Source organism: Vitis riparia, chromosome 1 (genome assembly GCF_004353265.1).
Source record: "Vitis riparia cultivar Riparia Gloire de Montpellier isolate 1030 chromosome 1, EGFV_Vit.rip_1.0, whole genome shotgun sequence".
NCBI classification, from domain to species: Eukaryota; Viridiplantae; Streptophyta; class Magnoliopsida; order Vitales; family Vitaceae; genus Vitis; species Vitis riparia.
In genome coordinates, this window is record NC_048431.1 from 360,483 (window position 1) to 387,650 (window position 27,168).

Genomic DNA, 27,168 nt, shown 5'->3' on the forward strand with positions numbered 1-27,168 from the left:
CGATATTACTAAGGGGCTTCAGTACAAAGCAAATCTCACAATCCACCCCACTCTTCAACAGAGCGAGTGGAGGCACGCTGTAATGAGAAAAACGTGCAGGAATCCCCACGACATCCCACGCCACGCCAGCACAGGCCCCACCACGAAGGCCCACCAATCATAGCCGTCAATAATTCGCATGGCCCCACCCAACCCATCACAGCCGTCCATCCCCGGGCCCACCCTAATCACGACGTAGCTTTCAGAGGTGGACCCCGCACCCACAGAATCGTACGTTTGAACAGTCGGCAAATTACAAAAATTCCCTCCAACCTAGTGGAGGACTAGTCTCCTAGCAAAACTCTCTCATTGTTCCTTCATGCACCAACCACTCTCTCCATCGTTGCTCCTCTCTTCTCTCTGAACTGTACGCACTGTACGGCTTCGCCATTCCTCTCTCCCATTCGCTCCCGAGGTATCTGTCCCTTTCTTGTTTTATTTTTTCTTTATTTACCGATTTTGATTGTGATTTTATGAATGTATTCCCGTATTCCCCTGTTTGATCAATGTGCGAATCGTATCGCCGCCACCGACGCCGTGTTCGATTCATCCGGTTCGATGATCGGAACTCTCTTTTTGTTTTGACGTGTTGTTCGTTTTTCTGGTGATTGATTTGGTTTTGAGATTAGTTATGGTTAGATCTAGGGTTTGTTTTTTTTTTTGTTTTTTTTTTTTTAAACTTTTGGTTCTGTTTGTCTGGATGGAAAATAGTTCCTAGGAGAATGTACAGGGAATTTTGTGTTGTTGTTGCTATTTTTTTCTTTTCAGGCGGATTTTACCGTGAAAGTTTTGGACAGCTATTGTGTATCTTCAATGATTCCGGGGAAATTTTTTCTGTGCAAACGAAATTTATTCTGTCTGTTGGAAAAATTTTCTTGACTTGAAGGAGAAAATAGATTTCATCTGTAAAGAGTTTTTTAGTCTTAAACGCGCTGCAATAATGCATTTGTTGATGTGGTTGGAGTTTAAGAGTTTTTTTTATGAACTATTTCGTAGGTATGTCTTTTCCACATGCTCATAGAGAGTCTTAATGTCGCCTTGGGATATTGGAAATAGAGGCGGAAGGATAGTGCAGGAAAGGGTTTGTCTTAGAAATCTATTTCAAAGAAATTTATTTTAAAGTAATTTTAAGCCCCTTTTTCTAAGTTTCAGAAATTTCAAAATGCATTAGAAATCTATTTTTCCTGAATTTTGTTCCCTGGAATATTTTCCAAAGAAGCAGCAGTACCTGTTTCTCCTTCAGTTCTGGTTGGCATATCAATCACCCAAAGACTAATATATTTTGGATTTGATATATGTAGTAACTAGTAAGTACTTCTGCCAAATTGGCTTGGCCTGTGCTCTATTATAGGTTGGATTATATGTTTGCTCGGTTTCAGATTTGTTGTTGGGTCATTTTTACTGTGGTACAAATTTGATTCAGTTTTGTTAACCACTTAAATTGGTTTTTTAGTAGTGATTGGCAATTTTTATAGATCTGTATCATAGGTTGGAGATTTCTAATGCTTAGTTGATTAGTAGATCTTTTGTTGTCTTTTTCCTTCAACTAATTTATGTTTGACATTTGCTTGAAGTTTCATCCCAATTCTCTCTTCTTATTTTTATCCTTTTCTGTTTTCCACATTCTAGTGCTACAGCCATTAGATTTCAACTTGTAGCATCTTCATGCTCAAGATTTAATGTGTTGTTTGGATGTTTATAATTTTGTTTCATAATATCTATAGGCCATTATTACTTTTTAGTTGCAGCTTTCATAGTAATCACTGCTCTTTGAACTTGCATCATTTAAGTTTTCCTTTTTATTTAGTTCCGCATGAATGCTCATTTTAGGGCATTGTGTCTCATTCTTTTGAATATGAAATGGAATAATGTTTATATTATGTTTTATTTTTTCCCTCCACCCTCCTTTTTTTTTCAACAGAGTTTCTTATGTTCATGTATCATTAATATTTTTTGGCAGAGATGGCAATGCAAACAGAAGATTCTTCCCCTGGCCCCAGTGCTGAAGTGGTCGGGAATGTGTTTGTGGAACAGTATTACCTCGTTCTTTATCAATCCCCAGAACTGGTTTACAGATTTTATCATGATTCTAGTGTGCTAAGCCGACCTGGGCCTGATGGTGTAATGACAACAGTGACAACCTCAGAAGTAAGTTTGTGAGAAAAATGTTAGTCATTATATGTGTTCTTGACTGGGCTTATCAAGGATACCATAAATCTTTTTGTAAAGACAAACTAAGAAAGCCAACATATTCAGACAGCATACACATTTTTGGTGATTATTATCGTGTTGCTAATTGTTGTATTTCTGACAACTAAATGTTGTCTACATCAAGATGTACTAAAAGTTGGATTCAGATATACATCCTACAGTCAGTAGGTATTATCCTTTCGACATCTATCCCAAGCTAGAAAAGTGGTCAATGTGGTGAAGCTGTGAGCTTAAACTATCGGCATCCTGAAGTGAGGAGTATCTTGTTGGTTTGATTTAGGACACATGGCTTCTTATAGCCTGGAATGTGTTTAGAAACTGTTTGCTCCAGTAAATGCAAAAGCAGTACTCTCTTATTAAGGTTTGTAACGGCTAGAAAGCATACTTACAGGATGATTAATCATGCAGTGCTAGAAGTACTCCTATAGTTGAGTCATGACCTCTCCATTCCTTTAATTTGATTATAAGAAATGCAAGCTGGTAAGGCAATTGGCTGAAGGTATCCAGCACAGAACTATTTTGCCAAGCATGGGCAGCTAATCTGGCACGTGTTCCTGCTCAGTAATGGGACATCTAAATTTGTATGCTTTTGGTTCAGGCGCTTCTCATATATATATTATTTCTTGTTGCTCATAATAATAATAATAATAATAATAATTTTTTTAAAAAAAAAAGGTAATGGAACATCTAAAGTTCAAGACCTGGACATACCTGATACATCCTTTGGGGAGGAGTGGTATGTCAGAGGTTTTCTCTGGTTCTTTAGATCAGGGCATTGGGTTTCCTCGTTATAAAAGAAGACAGCAAAATTCACTGTTAATAATTGCAATCATACATAATCAAGAAAATCTTGTCATTCATGACTGGCTATACTTGTCTAGGTAGTTTTGTTGCTTACTGTCTGTTGGTTGTGGCCTTCTCATGGATTTCTACCTTCAAACCAACTCTAAAAATGGACTCAAGCCTGTTGAGAAACCAACCAGAAAAAGTTTCCAACCTTACTGCTGTTGGTACAATGCTGAGGTTTGCTCTCATTGATGCCTATAACTGCAACTATTGGCAATGGTTTGACCAGAAAACTTTCAAGAGTAAAGGATCCTTGATTATTGCTTAAGGATGGGATCTGCAAAATCCCAAACAAAACACTAATATTACTGCTGTTGTTACAATGTTGAGGTTGGCTCAGAGTGATGGCTGCAACTGCAACTGTTGGTGATTGTTTGACCAGAAAATTTTGCTAGAGTGCCTCTTAAAGGATTAAGAGGTAAAATTAAGGAAAGAGAAAACGGTATAACTGATCAGAAATCACAACAAAGATCAATTTGCTCTTATACCTTGTTAGGGATGTCAAGAAAAGAGATTGGAGAGATAACATAGGCTTAGCATAACCCAAACAGTTACTTAATGATCATTTGTTCCTTGCTTTGTTTGATCCTTAATTATACTCTATGTAATGTGGTCTGACTAATTTCAATGATAGTTATCCCACCAACCTCAGATTTGTTTGGGAAGTCTCTTATCCATGGACAAATCTCATCATGTACTTGTAACTTGTACAAATTCTTTCTCTGTGTGGTTCATGTCAGCATTTTGGCTTCTCTTTGTTTGGTCAAACTTCATGTTTGATTTGTTTAACCTATTAATTGACACTGGATCACATTGGCTGATGAATAAATTGATATCTGCATTTGTCTTGAAACAGGGAATTAATGACATGATCCTCTCCTTTGACTACAAGGGCCATAAGGCAGAGATATTGACTGCAGATGCTCAGTTTTCCTACAAGGATGGGGTGGTTGTTTTGGTAACCGGTTGTTTGACTGGGAAGGACAATGTGAGAAGGAAATTCACTCAGTCATTCTTTCTAGCTCCACAAGATAATGGCTACTTTGTCTTAAATGATGTTTTTAGATACATGGATGAAAGAGAATCGCTCATGGTTGAAACCATTGCAGTTAATGATGTAAATGAAAATTCTCCAGTAGCGCCTTTGACTCCAGAGCCAGGTCTGGTTTGTGTCTCTGTGTGTTGGGGGTATTGTTTTATTTACTACTTCATTTAGTTTTTTCTTGTTTCCAGAAAGCACTCATGTTCTTGATCACCCTAAGTCGAATAACACTAGTCCCGTGGAAGAAGATGCTGCCGATGATGAAGAAGTATGTGATCTAACAGAAAATGAAGGGGGACCAGTTTCTGAAGAAAAGGTTGTTTGTGAAATCCCAGTTGATCCAAGTAAAGATGTTCACCCAGTCTCTGAGACAGTTTCTGCTGTCATTGAAGAGGATGCACCAAAGAAGTCTTATGCTTCCATAGTGAGTTACTGTATAAGTCTGTCTCTCAGTGATTGACTTATTGAACTTCACTAAATATTTAAATTTGGTACAGGTGAAGGTGATGAAGGGGGAGATGGCTACAAGTTCAGTTCATGTACCTCCTGGTGCTGTAAGAGCTGCTAAAAGTAATGCAAAGGTTTCACCTGCAAACATTGAGCGACATGTAAGCACATCTGCAGCACCCCGAGCACAAGTTCATAGTAGCAACAGTGCCCCCAGTGGCAACAGTGCCCCCAGTGGTAACAATGCTCCCAGTAGCAACAGTACCCCCACTAATAATGGTGCCCCTAGAAGCAACATTTCTCCAGAAAGTGGCCAGGATCATCCTGAAGGTTTCATTCATTTGTTTTGTGTTTGTACATCAATATTTGTAGTTTTTTCAGATGTTATACCGCTTTTCCTCTCTAGTGCTGAACTTGTTCCTTCTAATTTTTTTTATCCTACTCGTCACAGTTGGTGGCCATTCCATATACATCGGGAATCTGCCTTTGAATGCGACTGTTCAACAAGTTGAAGGGGTGTTTAAGAAATTTGGGCCCATCATAAGTGGTGGTATCCAAATTAGAAGTTACAAGGTCTGTTTTTGGATTTAAATTGTTCTATCATTACTTCTTGACATAATGTTTGCATGTTTCTAATGAAATTTCTGTCTGGCAACAGGGCTATGGTTTTGGTTTTGTTGAGTTTGAATCCTTGGATTCCATGCATAGTGCAATAAAGGTACTGGATTTTATTTGCTATAAGTTGACTCATGTGTTTGTGGTTATTGTTTGCACTAGCTTAGTTAAGTTGCACTCCTGAATCTTGTTGCTCACAGTCTCCTACATATGAGGTCAATTGCTCTTAGAACATTGTTGTAGTGTTTGTATTGTCCCAATTATTCAAGATTCTAGTTTCTTTCTAAATTATTGAAGATGTTACCCAACTGCAAGATAGAGTTTACTGAATCGCAATCTTTATTTTTATACAAATATTGGTAAAACACTGTTCCACATAATTATGTGGATGATTTGTAAAATTGCATGTGGAACATCCAAATTTCTGATTCAGCTTTGGTAAATATAATAAATGTGATAGAATCATGTTAAGTTGCTGATCTTGTGTTTGATCTATGATTAGCTGCTTCTTCCACCAGTTTCCAAAGTGGGTGGGGCAAGAGGCCATATAAACTACATATGCCTTTATCTTGCCCAGAATGAGTTAATTCAAATTATCTGATCAGCAAGAAGAGCCAGATTATGGCCATCTGGATCTTTTCTCTTTCATCTGTAAGGTTTTCTTAATAGATTTCTTTTGGTTGAAGCTTGCTCTGCTGATCTCTTGGATTTTCTGGTCCATATTGTGATATGTTGTCATCTTTCATGATGGAGTTATAAATCATGCAGAATGTGTCACCAAAAAAAAAAACTATAGTAGATATGGTTGCTTGTAGTATGCTTAGATTTTAAATCAAGCACATATGGACCCAAAATGATGCCTCTTAAGGAAAATGCCTGTCCTATGTTGCTCAGGAATGTCTTGTTTACAAACTGTCATCCAGTAATGGCAATAATTGTAGTTGTCAACCTGTATTGTCTTTTCCATATTATGTACTGTATCATATCAAGTGTCATAAGTTTTTTTACATGTTGGAAATGATTTGAAAAAAAAAAAGTGTATGCATGTATGAAGCCCACATAGAATGCCATAAAGAAACAGTAACAAATTTCATGGAAAGATCATTTCTTTTTTTTTTTTCTTTTTTTTTTTATAAGTAATTTCATGGAAAGATCATAGAGTTAAAATGGATAGACATAGGCATTCATTAGTGTCATACCTATAAAAATATCTAACCCTTGAGTTGCAGTGGAATCAATTTGACAAAATATGATATATTCAGGCATATATTTATCATAAAAGTCCAGGATAAACTTTCTATACTTTTAGCTATACATTTTAGGTTATAATTTCCACATGGTCACTATATACACCAAATTTTCCATTCCTATGAGCCTCTAACTAATATACAAGGAAAAAAAAAAGGATATACAAATATCGCTGTACACTTCTATGGACATTGGCATAGATGTGATTGTGTACTGTGTTCAAAGTTCTAACTTTTCATGTTCGTCATTACCCCCCTAGAAAGAGAGAACATGAATGCATCAAATTCATTCGTCATCATTGTTAAGTCTACAGTAATGTACAAAAGGATAAGTAATTTTATCTTAATTTCATTACTTTCCTTTTTGCTACTATTCTTTTTTATGCTTAAATAGAATCCAAAGATTAACATTAGCTGTATATGTCAAATATGGTAACAAAATATGAATTGTTTAGTTTGTTATGCTTTATTCAGAGAAGTTCATGTGAACCAATCATTGCATGCCACATTTCCAACTTGTAACATGTGAACTCCATTGTAGTACAGACAACTATAGTGTGCCACATGTCTTGAAACTCAGTATAACATGTGGGAGACAGTTTTGTACTTGACACTTGATGCACTTTGCCTTAGGATTCAATGCATGGGGTAGGTTCGAATTCTCTGCTGTACTCATTCTCTCCTCAAATCTCCTTATGCCATTGGGCTATAACGTTTGGATATGGATGTCAGTCAAAAGTAGAAGAAATTCCTGCTCTCTTCAAATTATCTCCTTGATCCTAATGCCACTCCTTCTGGTCACCTCTTGCCTCTCACTCTGCTCCACTCTCTGCAGTAAGAATGTCACATAAAACACATGGAAAATTTGTTCATGAGAATTGCATTTGTTGGACTAGAAGCATTCACTTGGATATGCAGATGCAGAGCATTTTCCATCCAAAGAGGGAATTCATGAGAAGCACATGGAAAGATGATGGAAAATGCTTAATGCTCTCATGGAAAACAACATTCATATATACTGGAAATATGCATCCCCTTTTGTTTATCTCCCCTTTTCAGAGTTTACATGGTTTCAATCTACAAAAAGGGTCCTCTCAAATCATAGTTTTTATAATTTATGATTCTCTTTGTTTCTAAGTGTGTCCTTCATTTATCTGCAATCCTATTGAGATGTGGTGAATTGATTTCTTGTTTGAGATAATTTTCATTTCACTGTAAGGCATCTCTGAGAAAACTTTTCCTTGTATAATACTAAAAAAAAAAAAGAAAAAGAAAAAGAAAAAAAAAGAAATATAAGCCACTATTAAGAGCAAAGGAAATAAACAACAGTATTATGGTGTAAAGGACTTCCATCATTAGCTTCTAGAGTTAATGCTTTAATCTCATTTGCAAACTATTCTTTTTTCCTTTCACAATTTTTTTTCCTATTTATTTGAAGTTTGTGAAACTCCATCAGATGTCTATCCAATCCCCAGTAACATTCTGAAAGTTCTCTCTCTGCTGACATTAATTGTTTATGGTTTCAGGCTTCTCCTATTACAATTGGCGGTCACCAGGCTACTATTGAGCAGAAGAAGACTACCCTTCGAGGCAAGTTCAAATCTTTTATTTTTAACAAGTTATGACGAATGGCAAAATTATTTCCTTTTCTTAAAAACTTCAAGGTTCTTTACCTGTGCCTCATGTCTTTTCTTTGAAAAAAGTGTTGCACTTACACCGTTGGTTCTGTTTTTGAGATAAGATGATATCACTATTGACCTTTTTCATGCACACATTATATGCAATGAAACTGCGCAATTTTTCAAATGGCAAAGAAACTAACATATCTTTGATAGTTAAATTTTCATATATACTAGAGAAAGGAATTTTCTGCCCTTCAATCGACCTATAGATTATAGAGACCCGTTATTGTCCAGTCTCTTGTGATGCATTATCCTTGATTTCTTTGCTGGTTGTGACAACCTTGAACTGCCCCCATGCTCGCCTCGACTATGGCAAAAACAATTTCATTACCCATTCTGCATCTCTGCACAATTGTAAAGGGTGAAATATGATATTTTAAGACAGGAATATTAAACTTGTACTTCTTAACTCAAAGTTGTGTTCATTCTAATTCCTGATGAGTTTATTTTGAGGGAGAAAATTTAAATCCACACGCAAGACTGACGATATATTTTGGCATCTGCAGTTGGCAATGACAGGGGGAGGCCCTCATCAGGAAGAGGTGGATACCGAAACGATAATTTCAGGGGCCGTGGGAACTTTGGTGGACGCGGCTATGGCAGGAATGAGTTTGACAACCGGGGCGAGTTCTATGGACGAGGTCGGGCCCCTAATGGACGCAATAGCGACCCCTACCAGAGGGATTATCAGAACAGGGGTGGAAGAGTTTAACACTCGATATGGATTTAACTAGAGTGAGGTTTCTATTCTCAGAACCCATAACTGGTAACAACCCCATATTCCTTTTGTTTTTTTTACTCTTCACATCGTTGATACAGGGAAAGCTACTTTTGTAGTCAGCTGGTGGCACCTGAGGATTTTGACATTAACACATCATTTGAGATGAAGGCGTGTTCTTTCCTTAGACCGGAAGTAGGGGAGTATATTAAAACTGTTTTCTGTAATTAGACATTTTCTCCATGTCATGCTAAACGTCACTGGTCCTAGTACTGCGAGTGTGGGAGGACCCAAGTTGTGGAAATCTGAACTCAGGCTGGGCTTTATATTGAAGAGACTGGAGTGGGCCTGGGTTCAGCTTTTTGCATCCAAGTGTTCAGTTCCCAGCACTTATCTGCACATTGCTTGCGGGGATATTGCTTAAACCACGGACATCCTAGCTGCTTTTTTAACTCTAAAACACGCAATCGACCTCATTATAATCCACTAGGGGAAGTATCTCAATCTCAATTTCGCCTTTTCCTTCTTATTCTATCTTCACGATTGCTGTATGACTCATTTTTATAGCTATTATGAAAGTGAGGCGAAAAGACGTTTATTTTGACTCTGTTTTCAAAAAGTTTAGAACTATTTGGAAACTTGAGGTATTTTCAACAATTATGCAATTTTTTTTTTTTTTTTTTTTTTGAGAAAACTGTTTTTTATATTTAAGTTTCCAAATAGTTCTAAACAACTGTTTTAGAAAAGAAAATGATTTTAAAACAAATTTTTAAAAAGTTGTTTTTAAATTAAAAGCATGTTATCTAAGTTAAGAAAACTGTTTTCCATACCGAGGGAAAATTATTTCTAGGCATAGTTATCAAACAAGATCGGAGAAAACCCTTTTCTTCTCTAAAGCAAAAAATTATTTTTATGAATAGTCATCAAACAGGTCTAAGGTTTTTGTATGATTCAAAAGGGAAGAACTGGCGTGTGCATCTGAATCTCAATTATACTTCAAAGCACCATGTTCTGAGAGATATGTAGCAATCTTAAAAGAGGGAAAAGCAGAATCTTTGTATTTCAATAAAATAATGTTTTAATAGTTCTCTCAAAAGGGATTCTATTTGGACCATATAGGCTATGGTTCCTTGCTTCAACATGTACGATACTTAAATTTGATAATTTTTTAGATATTTTGGAAAACTCCTCGTCAAAAATATGCTATCACAAGGAATTTTTTAAACAATGGAAAGTCTCAAGATATTAATTAAGTGAGCATTTCTATGACATCAAAAGTTTTAATCACACCAATTTTTCTTTTTTTATTTGCTTTGTACTAAAAGGTATCGGTGTCGTCGTCATCATTTATATATATATATATATATATATATTTAAGTATTTTTATTTAATAGTAGCAGAGTATTCCCCTTAACAGTAAAAATAAAATCTCATTAAAAATAAAATGGAAAAGCACAAGGAAAAGGAGGAGGCTTAAGGGAAGGGTGACACCTAAGCGAGCATGAATTGTCGCATCAAAGAGGAGATAGATGGGGGCAACATTCAATAATTGTCCTTTCTAAATTCAAAATCAAAACAAACACGTGGCGTGAGGCAGTGTCGGAGAATCTTTCAAATCCATGTCAAACATCAATGACGTGTCCAACCAAATCATCCTACCAGATCTTCCCTTTTCTTTTTGTCCCCCTCCTCCCCACCCCCCATTTTTTTTTTTTCCGTTTTTTCTTTTTTCCCCCCTCTTTATCCATAGTATTCTTCTTCATTCTTAAGTGTGGGTCCTGCCACCACCTAACTAATAAAGAATATCGCAACACGTGGCTCTCCCTACATCCCTTCCCCTTTTCTAATCACTACTCCTTCCACCTTCCTCTCATTCCTCTTTACACAAACACCATGAATGTAAAACCAAGTTTGTGTTTTTGACAACACTTCACATTAGGTTAGAGTCCTTTTCCATCGCTTCAAATCGTTTTTATCATTAAAATCAGGTATTTAAACAAAGTTTTATACACCTCTTAAAATCTTTTTCAACTATATACGTTATCACTAAAACCATTCTTAAAATAGTCTTTTGATTTTGATGTAGTGCTAAAATGACCTATACTAATAGAAAACTTGTTCCATTATGATTGGACAAGAATTGTTGTCATTGGAAGATTTGAGATTCAAGACAATTTAGTCATTAAAAAGTCTATGACATTATACTCGAACACTAATGTGTGTACTTTGATCGTTGAAAAGATCAAAACACTCGTAGAATATAGTATATTACATAGAGTCACCTTAGTGTTAGAAGTCATCTAACTTCATAGACTAACCAAGGTGGGTATTTATGGCCTTGTGTCCTACTAGGTGGATAAGGTTTATAGATCCAAATCTAACCCAACAACGTATGAACTAATTAGTTCAAACTTTGCAAATAATAATAAATGTTGATAGGATAATCCAAGAGATTTTGTGGATGATGGGAAACCATAAAAGATGTTGGATGCTTCTGTTTAGACACAGTTACTTGACCCAAGTGATCAATCCCTCGAAGCCGATCGTGCCATTGAAGCAAAAGGTGTTGATAAAACACAATGATTATTCCTATAAAGTATTACAATTAACCATCATAGAAAACATGTCCAATAATTAATAATCACCATTCAAAAAAGTTATTTTTCAACCAATAAAAATCCCATACATGTGTTACATGCCACCTGAAAAATCATAACAATTTAAGCAATGGTGGTTATGAACAACATTTATAAAAAGTTAGTGGATGTTAGTACTTTTATTAACTTGATCCTTAGATTGACATAATTTAGGATGCAAAGTAGTTCACCTTGATGTAGGTGGATAGTTCATGGGGTCATTAGGCATTTAGGAAAGTATGAAATTGATTTATATTCAAATACTAATTATTTCTTCATAAAAATGTTATCAACAAATATAATCCAAAAAATGTTTTTTTTTTAAAACCGTTGTCAATGAAGATAATACAAACTAAAAGTGCTTTTACAAGTCCTAAATTATCAAATAAAGGCATTCTAAAATCCTTCTGCTTCACTCACACAACCCAAAATCCAATATCATATAAATTGTTGATTATAATTATTATCTACATATTCTTATTTGATTGTTACTTATGGTTTATTTATTTATTTATTTTTTAAAAAATTTAATGACTTTTCTTATGGTATTGGAAAGAATTATTAAAAATAAAAGTCATATAGCCAAAATAGATTCTATTAGCTTCTATTTCTTCAAATCCAAGTCTCATTTCTTCAGACTTAAATTCTTCATTATTATTATTTTTAATATTTTGATCTTGTTTATTTATACTTGAATATTTTTTTTTCTTTTTAATAATTTTATTCATTGCAAATGTAAAATCCATAGTAGCCTTTTCTAAAACAATTTTTCATGAACACCCTTATGTCTAAAACTCAAATATGAAACATTCTTCTCAACTTGATCTTTGTGAAAATGTGATGTCTTTATGTATAATACAAAAAAATTAAAAATATTTTTTATATTTTTAATTATTTTTCAAATCTCTATTTTTTTTTTAAATAACTCATAAAGTTCTAAAAAATAACATGTAGGGAAGGTTGAAAATACCCCAAAAAAATATTTCAAAATCTGTGTATTAGTTGACCTTGATTAAAAAAATTCATTCACCTTAAAGTTGACCACTACCATCTATATCTCTATGAATTTATTGATATTTTCTATATTTCTCCTAATTTTGCCCTCATATATATATATAAACTTTATTAATAAAATCTCTGACCATCTCCATACAAAAAGTAAAATAATAAAATAAAATTATAATTAATTAATTAATTTTAATGATCTTATTTTTTTATTCCATTTTATTTTTAAAAATATAAAAATTATCATAATAATTTTTTATATTTTTATATGGTAATTGAATATTAAAAAAAATGATTTTATAAACAAATTCTTTAAAATTGCTTTTATTTTTTTAAAAAATAATTCCCGAATTTTCAAATATATATATATATGTAGTTAGTTTTTGGAGAAAGGACCATAATTTACTCCAAAAAGGATAAAAAAATAAAAATCAAAACACCTTTACAATTTTTTCGCTTAATAACTAACTAAATTCTAATCTAAGGGAGAGTGCGTGACACGTCATGGTCTATGACGTCATCGAGCTCAGCTTAAAGGGCAAAAAGAAAAAGAAAAATCCAGAGCAGTCACTAACCTCACCGCTTATCCTCCTTATTATTAAAATGTGGGGACCCTCTTTCATTCGACACGTGTACCTCGTATTCTTTTCGACACGTGGCTTTTACATCTCTACACCGTTGCTTCGATCCCTTCCCCTTCCTTTGCCTTTTTTACATTTTATTCATTTTTTTATTTTAGAAAAAGTGCAACTTGGCTTCGGTGGACCCCCTTTTTCTCTTTATCTTTTTTGAATAGTTTTAAAATTTCAGCCGTGACGAGGGGACCACGTGCGTTGTGCAGTCTCTCCTCGCCGAGTTTACGGTTTCCTCGGTGACTCCGTTCCGTTTTTTGCTTGACCAGGGTCAAATCTGGTACAGCCACCTAACCCTAGTGATGTGTTCTAGATGGTCGATACAACCGACGGCCAAGAGTGTTTTCTCCAATCTGATTGAGTGATTTCATCTCACCAAATTTTAGTATTCTATTATTTTTATTGCTTGAATTAAAAGCAAATAACTAATTTGGTGGGCTCCCACTTCTCATCACACCCATTTCACCATGACATTAAAGTGAAGTTTTTAATAAATATATAATATTAATTTTTAATAAAATTTTCATTCTATTTATATTATAATTTTTCTTGCAATTTAAAAGCCATAACTTTAGTTGGAGGGTTAATTTAGCGTCTAAAAGTTAAAATAAAATCAAAGAGTACCTATAGTATTGATAACATTTTTAACGGGGAAAATATTAGAATTTCTCCAATCATAGAAGAACACGTGGGAGCTGGAAGCAACGGTAAAAGCACGCGTCCACAGGGGAGCGAAATGGAGAAAGAGGAAGGAAGAACAGCGACATCCGACCTTTTGAGAAGGCGAATTTTGAAACGACACGTGGCCGTACCGGCCTCCTAATTCCGTTGTTGACACGTGTCCGCGCAGAGACTCGCCTCCCACTTTTTGAACTCATCGCTGGAGACGCCAAAAAGACGTCGCTCCCGTAAAAGGTTTTTCAAGGTCTGTCCACGTGTCACTCTCAGAGCCCCGCATGATCGCCACCTGTCCTTTCCACGTACTTTGTTAGTCCACCTCAAGGGCATTCTTGGTATTCCACCACCACTTTCATTATTTAAAAATAAAGAAAAATAAATAAAAAGGCTTTCCTCCTCCTCCTCCCGTTTTCTTTGTTTTTTCTGTTCCTGTTTTCAATTCTTATTTTTTATTTTTATTTTTATTTTATTTTTATTTTTGGGTTGTCTGCTTAGTAATCTCACTGTTTTCCCTCTATGTGTGTTCTTTCTTGTTTGCTTCATTGGTTCAGTGTTTTTTTCTTGTGAACTGAAGAGGATCTGATAACAGAAACATGTTTTTGTTTTTATTTTTGTTTTTGTGTTGTGTGGGCGAATTGCGATTTGGGATTTTGGGTTGAGTCTTGGGATGTTTGGTGCATATGGGGTTGTGTGAATCGGATCGTGGAGTTCACGCACCAGCGAATACAGTAGTTGGTTTTGCTGGTTTTGGTTTGTGAGGATGGTGTTGGTGGAGCTGATGGAGAGAGCAGGAGAGGGATGGAGCATTTTGGTTTGAGGATGGAGAAGAACCCGAGAGATCTGTTGCAGAGGTTGATGGGGAACAGTGGAGAGCAGTCGCAGTACGCGTCCATGGTGAAGGGAGAGGATGACCCAGAAGAGATAGAGCTGAATCTTGGGCTGTCACTGGGTGGGAGATTCGGAGTGGACAAGAGCGAGAAGAAGCTAATGAGGTCGTCTTCAATTGCTGGTTCGATAGGGATAACGAGGGACGAGGATGCGCTGGTGACTCCCGCTGTTTCGTACTCTAGTCTGATGAGGACTTCTTCACTTCCGACTGAGACCCAAGAAGAGTGGAGGAAGAGGAAGGAGTTGCAGACACTGAGGCGGATGGAGGCCAAGAGGAGGCGCTCCGAGAAGCAGAGGAATAAGGAGGGCTGTGTCGAGGATGAAAAGCGCGATTTAGATAGCCCAATTGTGGGTTTCAGATCAAACATTGAGAAAGCACATCACTATGTGGCCGCCAATAGGTCGGCTGCTGCATTTGGGTTCCCCACTTGGGCGGCGGCGGCTGCTGCTGCGAAAGGGAAGGGTAGTGGTAGTTTACAAAACTTCGTGCAGCAGACTTCCCAGGGCTCGGCAGAATCCCAAGGGGGGAGCTCTTCAAGCATGTCGGAATTGGAGAGCAAGCCTCTTCAAGGTACTGCATTTTGATTCTCTCTTTCGCGGATTTTGATTGAACTGAGTTTGCTTCTACTACATTTATTCGTTAGGTATTATATATATGTTGCTGTAAAGATCTCACGTTCCTTCTTTTATTGTATGGTAGTTTTGGGAATTGGGTGTTTGCTTCATTGGAATGGTGACTCAAATTTCACATTCCCCTCTATTGATTTGTGATTATATGTCTTCTATGTCTATTAACTGTTATAGTTTCTTCTCCATGTCCTCACTTGACAACCCAGTTAAATTACTGGCATTTTCTTTTCAGGTTTTCCTTAGGGCACGGTTGACATGAATTCACATGAATTCTGGTCTCTGTTCATTGTTTCATATCACTACTTTCAGTTTTATTGGTGTGTGTACTTCTATCATCAGCATCGTTGTTCTTAATCCATGTTGTAATTTGATTTATGTGTCGTTTCTTATACTTTCTCGGTTAAAGATTAGGGGATTCTGTTGTATGCTTCTTCATTGCTGTATGAAGTCTAGGTGTTTTCTTCTATCTTGAACAGAAAGCATATAAGTCTAGATTTTATATACTATGGTTATACATGATTAGGTTCAGAAGATCTCCATTTTCCACTTCTTACATGGGGTGCCTAATTACTGTATGAAGTCTAGGTGTTTTCTTCTATGTTGAACAGAAAGCATTCAAGTCTAGATTTTATACACTATGGTTATACATGATTAGTTTCAGAAGATCTCTATTTTCCACTTCTTACATGGGATGCCTAAAATGGTAGGCCTACAGGAAGTATAAGGAAGGAGGATGTTATATTTACGGGTGCAACTTGGGTGGGTTAATCCAACCCAATCCCACATTTGGGCGCACTTGAACAATCATTTTCAATACTAGGGTTCGGTTTGGGTTAGATTTTTTAGGCCTTGAGCTGAACTTGGATTGGGCTTGGGCCAAGATTTGGACAACCCAAATCTAACTCAAATCTGATTTAACATTTATATAATGTTTATAATGTATATTATTTTATATAATAATATTCATTTTCATATTAGATTTAAAAGAAAATATATATCAAATTATATCATATTAAATATTTTTATTTTTATTTTTTAAATCGACATATAAATTTATTTTTATTTTTTGTTGCTATATTGAAATTTTGTCGAATCAACCATTTAAATTTTCATATAAATATATAGAAAAAAGTTTTTTAAAAAACATTATAGATGGATTTTGATTATGCAACCCAATCAACCTAAACAACCTGAGTTTAACTTGACCAATCTAAACTCAACTTGAGCTTAAAGAAATAAGGTTGGGTTGAGTACTTCATTAGAGTTGAAGTTAAGTTGTGCTCAAATTGATTATTTCTTAATTTGGGTTAGGTTTGAATTAGACATCAACTCGACGGACCGGCCAAGTTGCAACCTTAGCTGTATTCATTGAAAAGATGATAATTTGATAAATTCTAGGATAGAACAACAGTTGGAGAACTTTTTTACTGATGCTGTGCTAACTTTTTGAAGAATTGGCATAATTGTGATTAAAAAATCTATAGCATGTAACTAAAAAAAGCTGGCCTGGAGCTTGAAAAAATAAATAAATTATGATTGGTAAAAGACTAACTTCCAGAACAGGTAATGTGGTGGAGCATATTAGATAAACACTGTAAGGATTATAGTCTAAATAAGAAGATTGAAGTTAAACCTGTAAATTCCCGAGAGGCCACGTGTTGCATCAATAATAGTGTGATTGAAATATATATATATACATATAGAATAGTGGATTCTCTCTGTTACTTGTATAAATACGTTTACTCTTTCATCCATTTAGTTGAACCACCAGAATCTTTTCCAGATGCTCCTGTTCCTCAACTAACTTATGTTAGCCTGCTGAAAATTTTTGCATTAATATGTATTTAACAGTATTTGGAAGCCAGCTTGCATTAAATTACACACACCATGTAGTTTTTGCTATTTTCTTTTGCTTGTTTTGGCCTTCTGCTCACACAAGCTTTCCAGTTCTCAAGACTTTTTCAATGGTTAATTTCCCTTGTTTATCATCCCTGGAACTATTCCTAATTTGCAGACTTTAAATAGTTCCACGTATCTTAATTGTTTACCTGTTAAAACATTCCTTATGTGCTATTCATGGAAGACCTGGTGCCTGTTGTATGGTCTTCCTGGAAAGTAGCAATTAATCAGCTGAATTCAGATCCCAAGTTGGTGCCCCTATTGCGGCGATAGGAATGAGAAATATTTTGGCCAAAAGTTGGAAAGTTTAGCTGCCTTGTTTTGTGGTGAATTGATTCAGCTGAAAATTTGGAAAAAAAATATATTTAAGGAAATTGGGAAGGCCAGTCACCCTGGGTGAATATGTAAAACCATTGGGTTTCCATACGTTTCCAATGAAAAATAGTATGTTTTTGTAAGATTTTTTTATTTTTCTATAAATTAGAAACTATGATATTAAATGTTGAATTTGGAGACGTAGAAGGGTGTTCTTCCCCCTCGATATGGTCAAACACCATCATCCCCATTTCTTTATATGGTGATCTAGAAATATTCCCTACCCTTCTCTAATATATTTAACTCACTCTCTCTCTCTCTCTCTCTCTCTATATATATATATATATATATATCCTTTTCTTTCTTTGGTGGTGGGTTGGGGGGGGGGGGGCGCTTGCTAGGAGTAGCGGGTTTGTGTATTGCATAGTGATGAGTTAAAACCATATGAAATATTCTATACTTGATTCTTTTATTATTATTTCCTGTGGCAATTGCATTCAAATTTCAAAACAAATATTTCAAGTTCCAACACCCTTACTGAACAAAAAACTTCCCCATATATGGGAAGGAAAAAAGCAAACCTGTCTAAACCATGTGTTAAAACGAACTTCCATGAACCCACACCAGTTCTGCAGGCTACAAGAACAACCAGAACATTAATGAGTCTTGCATGCTTAATATCTTTTTTGATTCATGTTTTGTACTGGTGCATCTTAGTTGCTTCATGTTTTGACTGCTCGATACTAAAAAAATATTAGTATCATGAACTAGATTAAGGTATTAAGCCTAGGGCATGAAGTGGAGAATGAGTCATGTTTGTAATGGGCATTGCAAGGGCCCAAAGTGCTTTGTATGTTCTTTCTTTTGCTGTTAGCATTGTGCCCCGTTTGGAGCTGAACTACTACTATATTCAACGTGTTAAATTTTGGCCTTGTCTAAGGCATATATGGGAGCAAATTAGACGGCTCATTTTAACTATATGAAATAGGTGTTTTTGGGCAAATTAATCGGAATCACTAAATTAGAGCTTGTGGGGTTGGAGAAGAAAACACAAGGGTCTGGGTTTAGCCACCTTCTCACTTTCTTCTCTCTGAAAGTGGGACTGTAACTACCGATTTGATCTTGAATCACAGCCTGTACAAATCTGAAGAACATTCTTGACATTTTTGTGGGCAGGAAAGAAATATACAAGTTACTCCTTGTTCTTGTATAATTCCTTGCCATAGAACCTCCAGTCAGATTTCTGCAGAACCTCTGGTACACTTTCCTTCTGTTGTTTGGTGGGTCACTTCACGGTGGCTTGCGGCTTTTGCTTCACTGTGGGCATTCCACAATAATTTATCGCATTGTGGTTGCTTGTCTCCATCTTTTTATATTTCTTTTTTCTTTATTTTGCTTTATTTGTTTTATTTGTGAAAATTCTCTCTATATTTCTCATGGAGATTGGCAGGCATTGCTTCTCAGCATGTAGCTTCTAGGCTGGCAGACTGGTGCATGTATGCGTGCTCTGTAGCCTCTGTGGCATGATTTACCATGGAGTTAATCTCCGCATTTCTTTACAATTATGTTGTAGCAGGAATGAGAAGGCATGAGATATTCCTGAGGCTTGAGGGTTTCACCAAAACCTTACAATTGTGAGACCTGATTACCATACAATTGGTTTGGCATCATTCTTAGAGGTGATTTCCTGGAAATAAAGTTTGGAATGAAGGACTGGATATCGTGTATTTCCACAGAGAAGATACCAAATTTGGATGAAATTAAGATATCTACTTATTTCCGGTATATATGTTGGGCAATGGATTTAGGCATAAAAGATCTATGACTATGTAATATAAATCAGCGGACTGGATTGCGTTATAACTGAATTTGATTTGATAATTTTTGTAATCATTTTGAATCTGGATACTTATCTGAACCAGATAGCTAATGACAAACCAAAATGAAAACAGCTAGTTTCTTTAGTTTAAACCCGCTATTTTGCTTAATAGTTTTTCGTTTACACCACAGGGTACAGCAGCTGTGGCGAAGCGAGAAGCCTTGCTTGCAATCAGTCATTGGAAGAGCAAAGCATTCAGGAGGCCTCAGGTTCTTCCAGGACAAAGCCAAATGAAGGTACAGGCAGAACTTCTGGAGCTGAGATGGAGAATCCATCTAGGAATCCTGGTTTATCAGAAAATAGAGGGAGGGGAAGTGGGATGAATTTTATGGGGGATATGCCTTGTGTTTTTACAAGGGGAGACGGTCCAAATGGAAGAAGAATAGAAGGAATTCTATATAAGTATGGAAAGGGGGAGGAGGTGAGAATAATGTGTGTATGCCATGGTAGCTTTCTGTCCCCAGCAGAGTTTGTGAAGCATGCTGGTGGGGGTGATGTTGCCCACCCACTTAGGCATATAGTTGTAAACCCCTCCTCTGCTTCCTTCTTATAATGCTGGTTTCCAAATATCATCATCCCTTCAAAGGCTGGGAGGTTAAAAAAAAAAGGAAAAAAAATGAGGGGGAAAAAGCAAAAGTGAATATTCATAAACAACTATAGCTTCTTTTATTTATTTATTCCTCCTTTTCTCTTGATAGGTAACTTCTTATGTTTTGAGTCAACTGCTTCTGATGGTGAAAGGAAAAGATTTCAACTGTACTTTTTGAAGGTTATGTTCATTGTTCTTGTTTCATTTTATTTTATTTTTGTTGTAGAGCATGATGTGCATTATGAATCCAGATCCTAGTATTGGAGTCTCATTTAGAAGAAGGTCATTAATTCAAATTTTATTGTACATGTTTATTTCATTAATTAATTGAGCTAGAGCTAGAATTGTTTGCCTTTTCACATGTGGGTATAAAATTGCACATGAAAAGAGTGTTTGAGAGTATGATATAAATGTTTGGGTTGTTGTATGGGGACTTTGGAGATGTAAAGCTCTTCTTCTATCTTCTATGAGGTCATTACTTTGCTAATAATGAAAATATCTTTATTTGAAATGGGTCATTTAATTGCCATCCTCTTGTTTAAAGTTTGCTCCTCATTTTCTCTTTTTATTTTTATTATTTATTTATTTATTTTTACCTTGTCAACAAATTGATAGTTTAATATAATATCAAACATTACTCAACCATAACTTAAAGTACTAAGAGTAAATTAGAGAAAGTAGATGCAACCCTAAATGTGCTCTTCAACAAACCTGGGTTACAGATTGTCACAGGTCACAGGTGGGGTTCTGTCATTTAAATTTCAGATAAAAAAATAAAAAAAAAGGTTTATCATTGATTACGAATAAAATAATACATAATATGCATATACTAAACTAATGTTTTTAGATAATATATGTATAAGTAAATTAGTATTTAGTAGTATAATTGGTCAATATACCAGTAACAAATTACTTCAAAGAGTACCGGATATTAATTAATATGAAGAACTTAGGTTAGGGGAAACCACAAATGACCACTTCCATGATTCCATCCAACCCCCAAGTTTTTATGGGGGAAGTCCACCAAAAAGGAGAAGCCCACCAAAAAGGAGAAGCATTAAGCAAGCGTTTGAGTCATGAGTTCTAAAAATGGTGGAATTATAAAAGCAATTGACTTGACCCCTTCAAACTTTCAAAGATGGGCAAATGAAGAATGAAGAAAGGGTCTACATCTCCTCACATCCTCTCACATTTATTTTGCCATGTTTGATTTTTTATTTTTTATTTCTTTCTAAGATCATGTTTGATGGTGATTTTAAGAAGATTGAAACCATTTTTTTTAATTGAAAAGTATTTGTAAAAATAAATATTTATTATTACAATTTAAAAATGATTTTTTGATTTACATTCAATTACTAACTTAGTTTATATACCAACATTTATGAAATGTCTGTATACAATATTGTTAATGTTTTAATGTGACTAATTTTTTTTTCTTCAACTATTGTGCATTAAAATGGGAAGATATAGAATGGAGTTTCAATTTCCAATTTTTATCAATGAATATATTTATATTATGTACGTAATTAATGTCTTTTAAAATACCTTCTAAAGTTTGGTAACATAGTATAATTAACATTTTTATACTTCTTACCTTTTCTTTTCTTTTTTCTTTTTTCTTTTTTTTTTTCAATTTCTCATAAATTCTTGATCCTATTTTTTTGGTATGTGAATCTTATTTCTACATACCTTCATTCGCCAGTCCAAAATTAGTCGCACTTAAAATGATCCAGATTAGAACTTTGGTATTGCACAAATTAAATACGCGATAGCATTTTCCTATTCTCACATGAACCACAGACCCACCACTATGGAGATATTAATATTGGTGAATGAGGCCACAGCTATACTAGAATGGCTCCATATTTGTCTAATACCCACACCCTCTTTCAAGAAAACACAGAGCAGGAAACAAGAAGCTGAGGACAACCTTACAAAAGCAAGCTATGGACAGTAAGCAGTACAAGAACACAACAAAGGAAAAGGGTAGGATGTTCAACACAGCTGACTCCTCCAATCAAACTAACAAGACTACCACATGATCTGAAAAATAGTTTGTACCTGAGAGAGTGACCCATGGATGAAAGTAAACCTGCATTTAGTCATCGTCTATATCTGCAGCTCTGAGAATATCACAAGATAAGCTATTAACAATTTCATGGTCTGATCAGATTTTCAGTTTTGTCCAGAAGAGGCCCATATCAGAACCATCAAGAAATGGATCATTACTTTTGGGAAAATATCCATCCACAAACCCCACATAAAGTTTGGTAGTGAATTCCTCAAAAGAGAGTTTGTGAATGAACAGAGACGTGAATAAAATTGTTCTGTTGCATTCTCAAGGGCATACATGTGACAATGCTGCATTACTGCAAAATGGCAAGGACAACTAGGTTGCCACACAGCAATCTCAGGGAAATTGTGTTACTTCTACGTTCAAACCTTATCTTCATTGGTTAGACATCATAGTACTGGTGATTCTCTGAATGCTTTGATCTATATTTGAGATGCAAAATGAACAGAGGTACATGTACAATGAAAGGAGGTTCTGAAAATTGCTCAGCACTGAGGATGAATATCATCTGCATTCTTCTGCAGATTCATCCATAAGTTGTCCTGATGCAAGAACAGAAAATGGTGGATGGCATATTATTATGGAAACTGCAACCAATATGGCATCTATGCAACTTACAGATCTTTTCTATTGCTAGTTTGAGGGCGGCTGCAGTTGTTTCAACCGTTGCACTACCCGCTTCATGGTTGGCCTGATGGAGAATGACTCAACAGTGCACATAACAGCCAAATGAAGTACATCTACCAGGTTATCATGAGGACCTGAATCCCATAGCCTTTCATTGAAAACATCCTTCGCCTGACCCTGCCGCAATAGCATGCATGCCCATGAAACAATGTTGAAGCCATTTGCATGTGAAGAAAATGAAGGGTCCAATGCTTTCTTATCTGAAATCAGCTCAAGGAGCACTACACCATAGCTGTAAACATCAGCCTTCTCGGACACACGACAAGTCATAGCATATTCTGGAGCTACATACCCAAATGTTCCTGCCACACCAGTTGTTGCATGTGTTTCAGAAGTCCCCAATAGCCTAGATAATCCAAAGTCTGACAAATAAGCATTAAAGTCATTATCCAACAAGATATTACTAGGCTTGACATCACGGTGGAGGACCCGTGGACTACATTGGTCATGCAGATATGCAAGTGCACTGGCTATATGCAAAGCAATCTTGTGAAGAATCTTCCAATTAACAGCTGTTGCAGATCTTTCCTGGATAAAATTTTCCAAATTACCACCAGGCAAATAATTGTATATCAGGAACATCTCTGTTTTACTAGCATGGTAACCTATTAAAGTTACGAGATTTGGGTGTCGAATCCTTCCAAGGGTTTTAACCTCTGCATGAAACTGCTGAACACCTTGAGTGAACCTCCCAACAGCCAGTCTCTTCACAGCCACTAGGGCTCCTGGTGAAATCTCAGCCTTATAAGTGGCGCCAAAACCTCCATTCCCAATGCAGTTGCTGGCGTTGAAATTCCCAGTTGCCCAAGCTATATTCTCAAATGTCAATGGAACACCAATATCAGTGAAAACTGTAATTTCCCTTGTCTCAGAACCCTGAACCCGGGACTTGGGGATCCATTTTCTCGTGTAAAAGAAGAGAACGAGCAAAGCCACAAGAACAGAAAAAATAGCAGATGCAGAAATTATGGATGCAATCTCAATAGAACTGAGCCCATCATCATCATCTTCAGAAGAACTTTGTAATGGAGTGGCTGAACTCCCATTGCTCTTTGAATGATCCAAAGACTGCTCAGCTAGGAAATGCCTGTGGCCAGAATGATGAGAAGGACTTCCAAGCATCACATTGTTGTCCAACTGTGATCGTCCAGACAAGTCATTAAAGGATGCATTAAATGCAGAGAGTGATTTCACTTGAGTCAAATCAGAGAGAATCGGTCCCGAGAGTTCATTGTTGTTGAGCAGAAGAACAGTTAGGTTTCTCAACTCTACAAGACCTTGTGGAATCTCACCAGACAGAGAGTTTGAAGAAAGTTCTAACACCTCAAGAGAGCGTACATGTTTGAAACTAGAAGGGATGCCACCAGTAAGGTTGTTACCAGCCAAAGACAGATACTTAAGATACTTCAGCTGGCCAAGCTCCACAGGAATCTGACCTTGCAATTTGTTCCCACTCAAATCAAGAACAATGAGAGATTGCAAATCTCCAAGACCTCGAGGTATTGAACCGGAAATCTGGTTCTTAGAGACATCCAAAAACTTAAGAGATCTGCACATTGTACCAGTCTCTAACACACCAGATATCCTGTTGTCGCTGACATTAACGAGCAATCCATTCAATCTGTTGCATTGTCCAAAGAAGTTTCCAGGAAAAGATCCAAAGAGTCTATTCCCACCAGCAAGAAACGCGTATTCAGTCTGCTTCCTCAATCTTTGCAGTGAAATATGTTGCAATGGTATCTGACCAGTGAACTGATTCTGACCAAAATTATGGATCACAGCAAGACTAGCATCAGAAAATGGTAAAGAGGTTTCAAAACGAGTCTTATCTGTGAAAAATGATAAGTACCCCAAGGATGGGTTGTACCGCTCCATGAAACTTAACTTCCATGAGGCCATGTGGAGGCAGTCATGGTGATTAAAATAGGGGATGGGACCTGACATGAAGTTCCCACTAACATCAAAGACGTTCATGCATGGAACAGGAAGTTTCTCATCAAGCTCGCCAGTCAGCCTGTTTGAACTCAAATCCAGAAAATGTAGGTTCTTACAGCTGGCAAACACTCCAGTGATTGCCCCTGTGAAATGGTTTTGGGCCAAGCTTACCATTTCCAAGCTGCTGCAAGTGCCCCAATTGCTGGGAAACTTGCCTTCAAGTGTTGCCCTAGGCGCCCACAGTAGTCTTAGCTTTGGAAGGGTTGTAATTTCCATAGGAATGGAACCTTGGAAATGATTTTTATCATCAGCGGTATCACTTACCAGCTTTCCACGTAGACTCCTATCAGTTGGAAGTGGATCAAACAGATTCGTAAGGACAAGAATTGACAGCTCAACACAATCTCCAAGCTCAGAAGGGATGGGACCACTAAGACTGTTTCTCGACAAATCTAGAACCTCAAGCTTCCGCAGATGACCGAGCTCACGAGGAATGACATCATCAAACTTATTTGAGAACAACAAAAGTGTTCGTAACCGTCTACAATTCCCCAAGCTCTGTGGAATAACACCAACTAGGAAATTACCTGACAAATCAATATGCTCAAGATTCCAACAATTATTTCCAATCTCAACCGGAACTGTTCCAATCATTCCATTGTGAGACAAATAAAGCCCCTGTAACTTGGGAAAACTACCAATAAACCCTGGAATTCTTCCGTTCACTTCATTCCCAGCTAAATTCAAAATCCGCAAATTAACACAATTTGACAGTGAAAACGGAATCTCCCCAGCAATTATATTAAATCCAAGGTTTAACACCTGCAATTTCCTCAAACCAGAGAATTCGCCAGGCAAATTTCCGGTAAATGCATTGCCCTCAAGATCAAGTACCTCTAACTTTTCTAAACCCCATATTTCATTAGGAATTTCACCACTAAATTCATGAAAAGGAAGCGAAAAAATCCTAAGTTCAGTGAGTTTCGAGACCACCGGAGACAGTTCTCCGACCAACCTCCCACTCCCATTAAAACAATCCCTTCTGATTCCAAAACCATGAAACGGAAACTGCGAAAACTTTGAACAAGAAAAAGCTCCAGACTTACCTCCGCCGCCAGTGATTTTCAACGAAGAAACCCTAGAATTGGAGTCGCAGGAGATGCCGGCCCAAGAACAGTGATCCAAGTTCTCTGAGCTCCAGCTGGACAGAACCCCATACGGATCAGACACTGAGCTCTTGAATTCGAGAAGAATCTCCCTCTCGGAAACTACTTCCCCCGAAAACACCCTTCCATAAACCGAAAGAAAAACGCAGAAGAGAAACAACAGATCCAACCAAGCTAGGGTTTTACAAAAGCCACAATCCCATCTCATTTTGCCTGAAAACCCTCCAAAAAAACCTCTTAACTCACCTAACAAACCCCAAATCCCCTCCTCCAGAAGAAGAAAAACCTGTAGCTTTCAAAAAGACGCGTTTTGATTAGGGTTTTTCCTCTTCATAGGCTGAGAAGAAGCGAGGAAGAAGCAGCAGCCTTCGGGGTTAGAGTCGTGCGTTTTTTGAGTAGAAGTGTAGTTTTTTTTATTTTTGGCCTCTCTACAACGTGTGGGGTCCACGTGGACTTTGCCGGTGACATGGTGGTCCGCGTGCCGGTCAATAAATGAATGGGTCCGTCAACGACAGACACCTCCCCATCACACCTACCGGATAATGGCTGTCATCCGGTCATCTCTGCATGCATAGATCCGTTACTTTTCTCACATGTGAGCATAGAGCTTGCCACGTTTTCAAATTGGTTTTTGCTTTGCTTTGTATTTCATTACTTTTGTATTTTATGGTATTTGTTTTTACCTAATTCCATATTTCATTCTACATTTAAGTGGTTTGGCAGATTAATATTATGGATTTATTTAAGTCATTTAATTTGGGTGCTTTCTAAAGTTATTTTAAATAATTTTTAGTAAATTAGGTGGCAAATTCTGTGATTTAAGGAAATTTCTCTCTAAAATTAAAATTTCCATATATAGATGGGTAGTTTATTTTATTTTAAAAAGTTATTTTTTTTAAAAAAAAATCTTAATACTTTTATGACTTAAATGGAGCTTAAATCAAATTCATCATAAAATCTACTTGGAAATTAGATTTTAAGGAGCACCCAAATTTTTATTTTTGTTTTTATATTTTAATGCTTATAAATGAAAAATTGACTACACCCATCAAGATAAGGAAAATCAAAATCAAACAAAAAAAAGAAAAGGGAAAGTGACTACCCACTTGCCAAGTCATGTGGAAAAGAGGTTTGGAAGTTTTATTTCCACAAGAAAATAAAGATAAACCCTAGAATACCCCATGTCCACAAGAAAATAAGAATAATTCATGGCCAAACAGGGATGCAAATATTCAATTCATTCTCACCTTCATGGGGCTTTCTCTCCAATCAGGACAAACGGGGCCTTTTACTGTTATTTCCTATTTT

At 36.3% G+C, this 27,168-nt stretch overlaps 3 protein-coding genes across 14 annotated transcripts; 2 read left to right on the forward strand and 1 right to left on the reverse strand.

Moving 5' to 3' along the window:
* Positions 1-316: 316 nt before the first annotated feature.
* On the forward strand, positions 317-9,376 carry LOC117922360 (nuclear transport factor 2-like). Of its 9 annotated transcripts, none has more exons than XR_004652484.1 (10): positions 317-454; positions 2,000-2,187; positions 3,953-4,256; positions 4,330-4,562; positions 4,636-4,915; positions 5,037-5,158; positions 5,244-5,303; positions 7,974-8,037; positions 8,636-8,895; positions 8,967-9,376. XR_004652484.1 is itself a non-coding variant. In XM_034840506.1 (10 exons), the coding sequence occupies exons 2-9, from the start codon at positions 2,002-2,004 to the stop codon at positions 8,839-8,841; spliced, it is 1,455 nt and encodes a 484-aa protein (XP_034696397.1). In that variant the 5' UTR covers positions 317-454; positions 2,000-2,001; the 3' UTR covers positions 8,842-8,869; positions 8,949-9,376. The 9 variants fall into 9 exon arrangements, 7 of the variants coding, with proteins under 7 accessions (XP_034696397.1, XP_034696407.1, XP_034696427.1 ...); XR_004652486.1 differs by having other exon boundaries at positions 8,971-9,376; XM_034840506.1 differs by having other exon boundaries at positions 8,636-8,869; positions 8,949-9,376.
* A 4,852-nt stretch (positions 9,377-14,228) lies between these two features.
* Positions 14,229-20,299, forward strand: LOC117921414 (ninja-family protein AFP2-like). Of its 4 annotated transcripts, XM_034839267.1 has the most exons (3): positions 14,230-15,257; positions 19,107-19,209; positions 19,541-19,631. In XM_034839267.1, exons 1-2 carry the CDS (start codon positions 14,597-14,599, stop codon positions 19,166-19,168), a joined length of 723 nt encoding a protein of 240 aa, XP_034695158.1. In that variant the 5' UTR covers positions 14,230-14,596; the 3' UTR covers positions 19,169-19,209; positions 19,541-19,631. The 4 variants fall into 4 exon arrangements, with proteins under 4 accessions (XP_034695150.1, XP_034695158.1, XP_034695143.1 ...); XM_034839259.1 differs by lacking the exon at positions 19,541-19,631 and having other exon boundaries at positions 14,229-15,257; positions 18,981-19,197; XM_034839252.1 differs by lacking the exon at positions 19,107-19,209 and having other exon boundaries at positions 19,541-20,299.
* A 1,424-nt stretch (positions 20,300-21,723) lies between these two features.
* LOC117921404 (LRR receptor-like serine/threonine-protein kinase RPK2) lies at positions 21,724-26,254 on the reverse strand. The gene is made up of 2 exons (XM_034839238.1): positions 22,691-26,254; positions 21,724-22,614 (listed from the first exon to the last, which is right to left on the reverse strand). Exon 1 carries the CDS (start codon positions 26,066-26,068, stop codon positions 22,706-22,708), a length of 3,363 nt encoding a protein of 1,120 aa, XP_034695129.1. The 5' UTR covers positions 26,069-26,254; the 3' UTR covers positions 21,724-22,614; positions 22,691-22,705.
* Between the last annotated feature and the right edge of the window lie 914 nt (positions 26,255-27,168).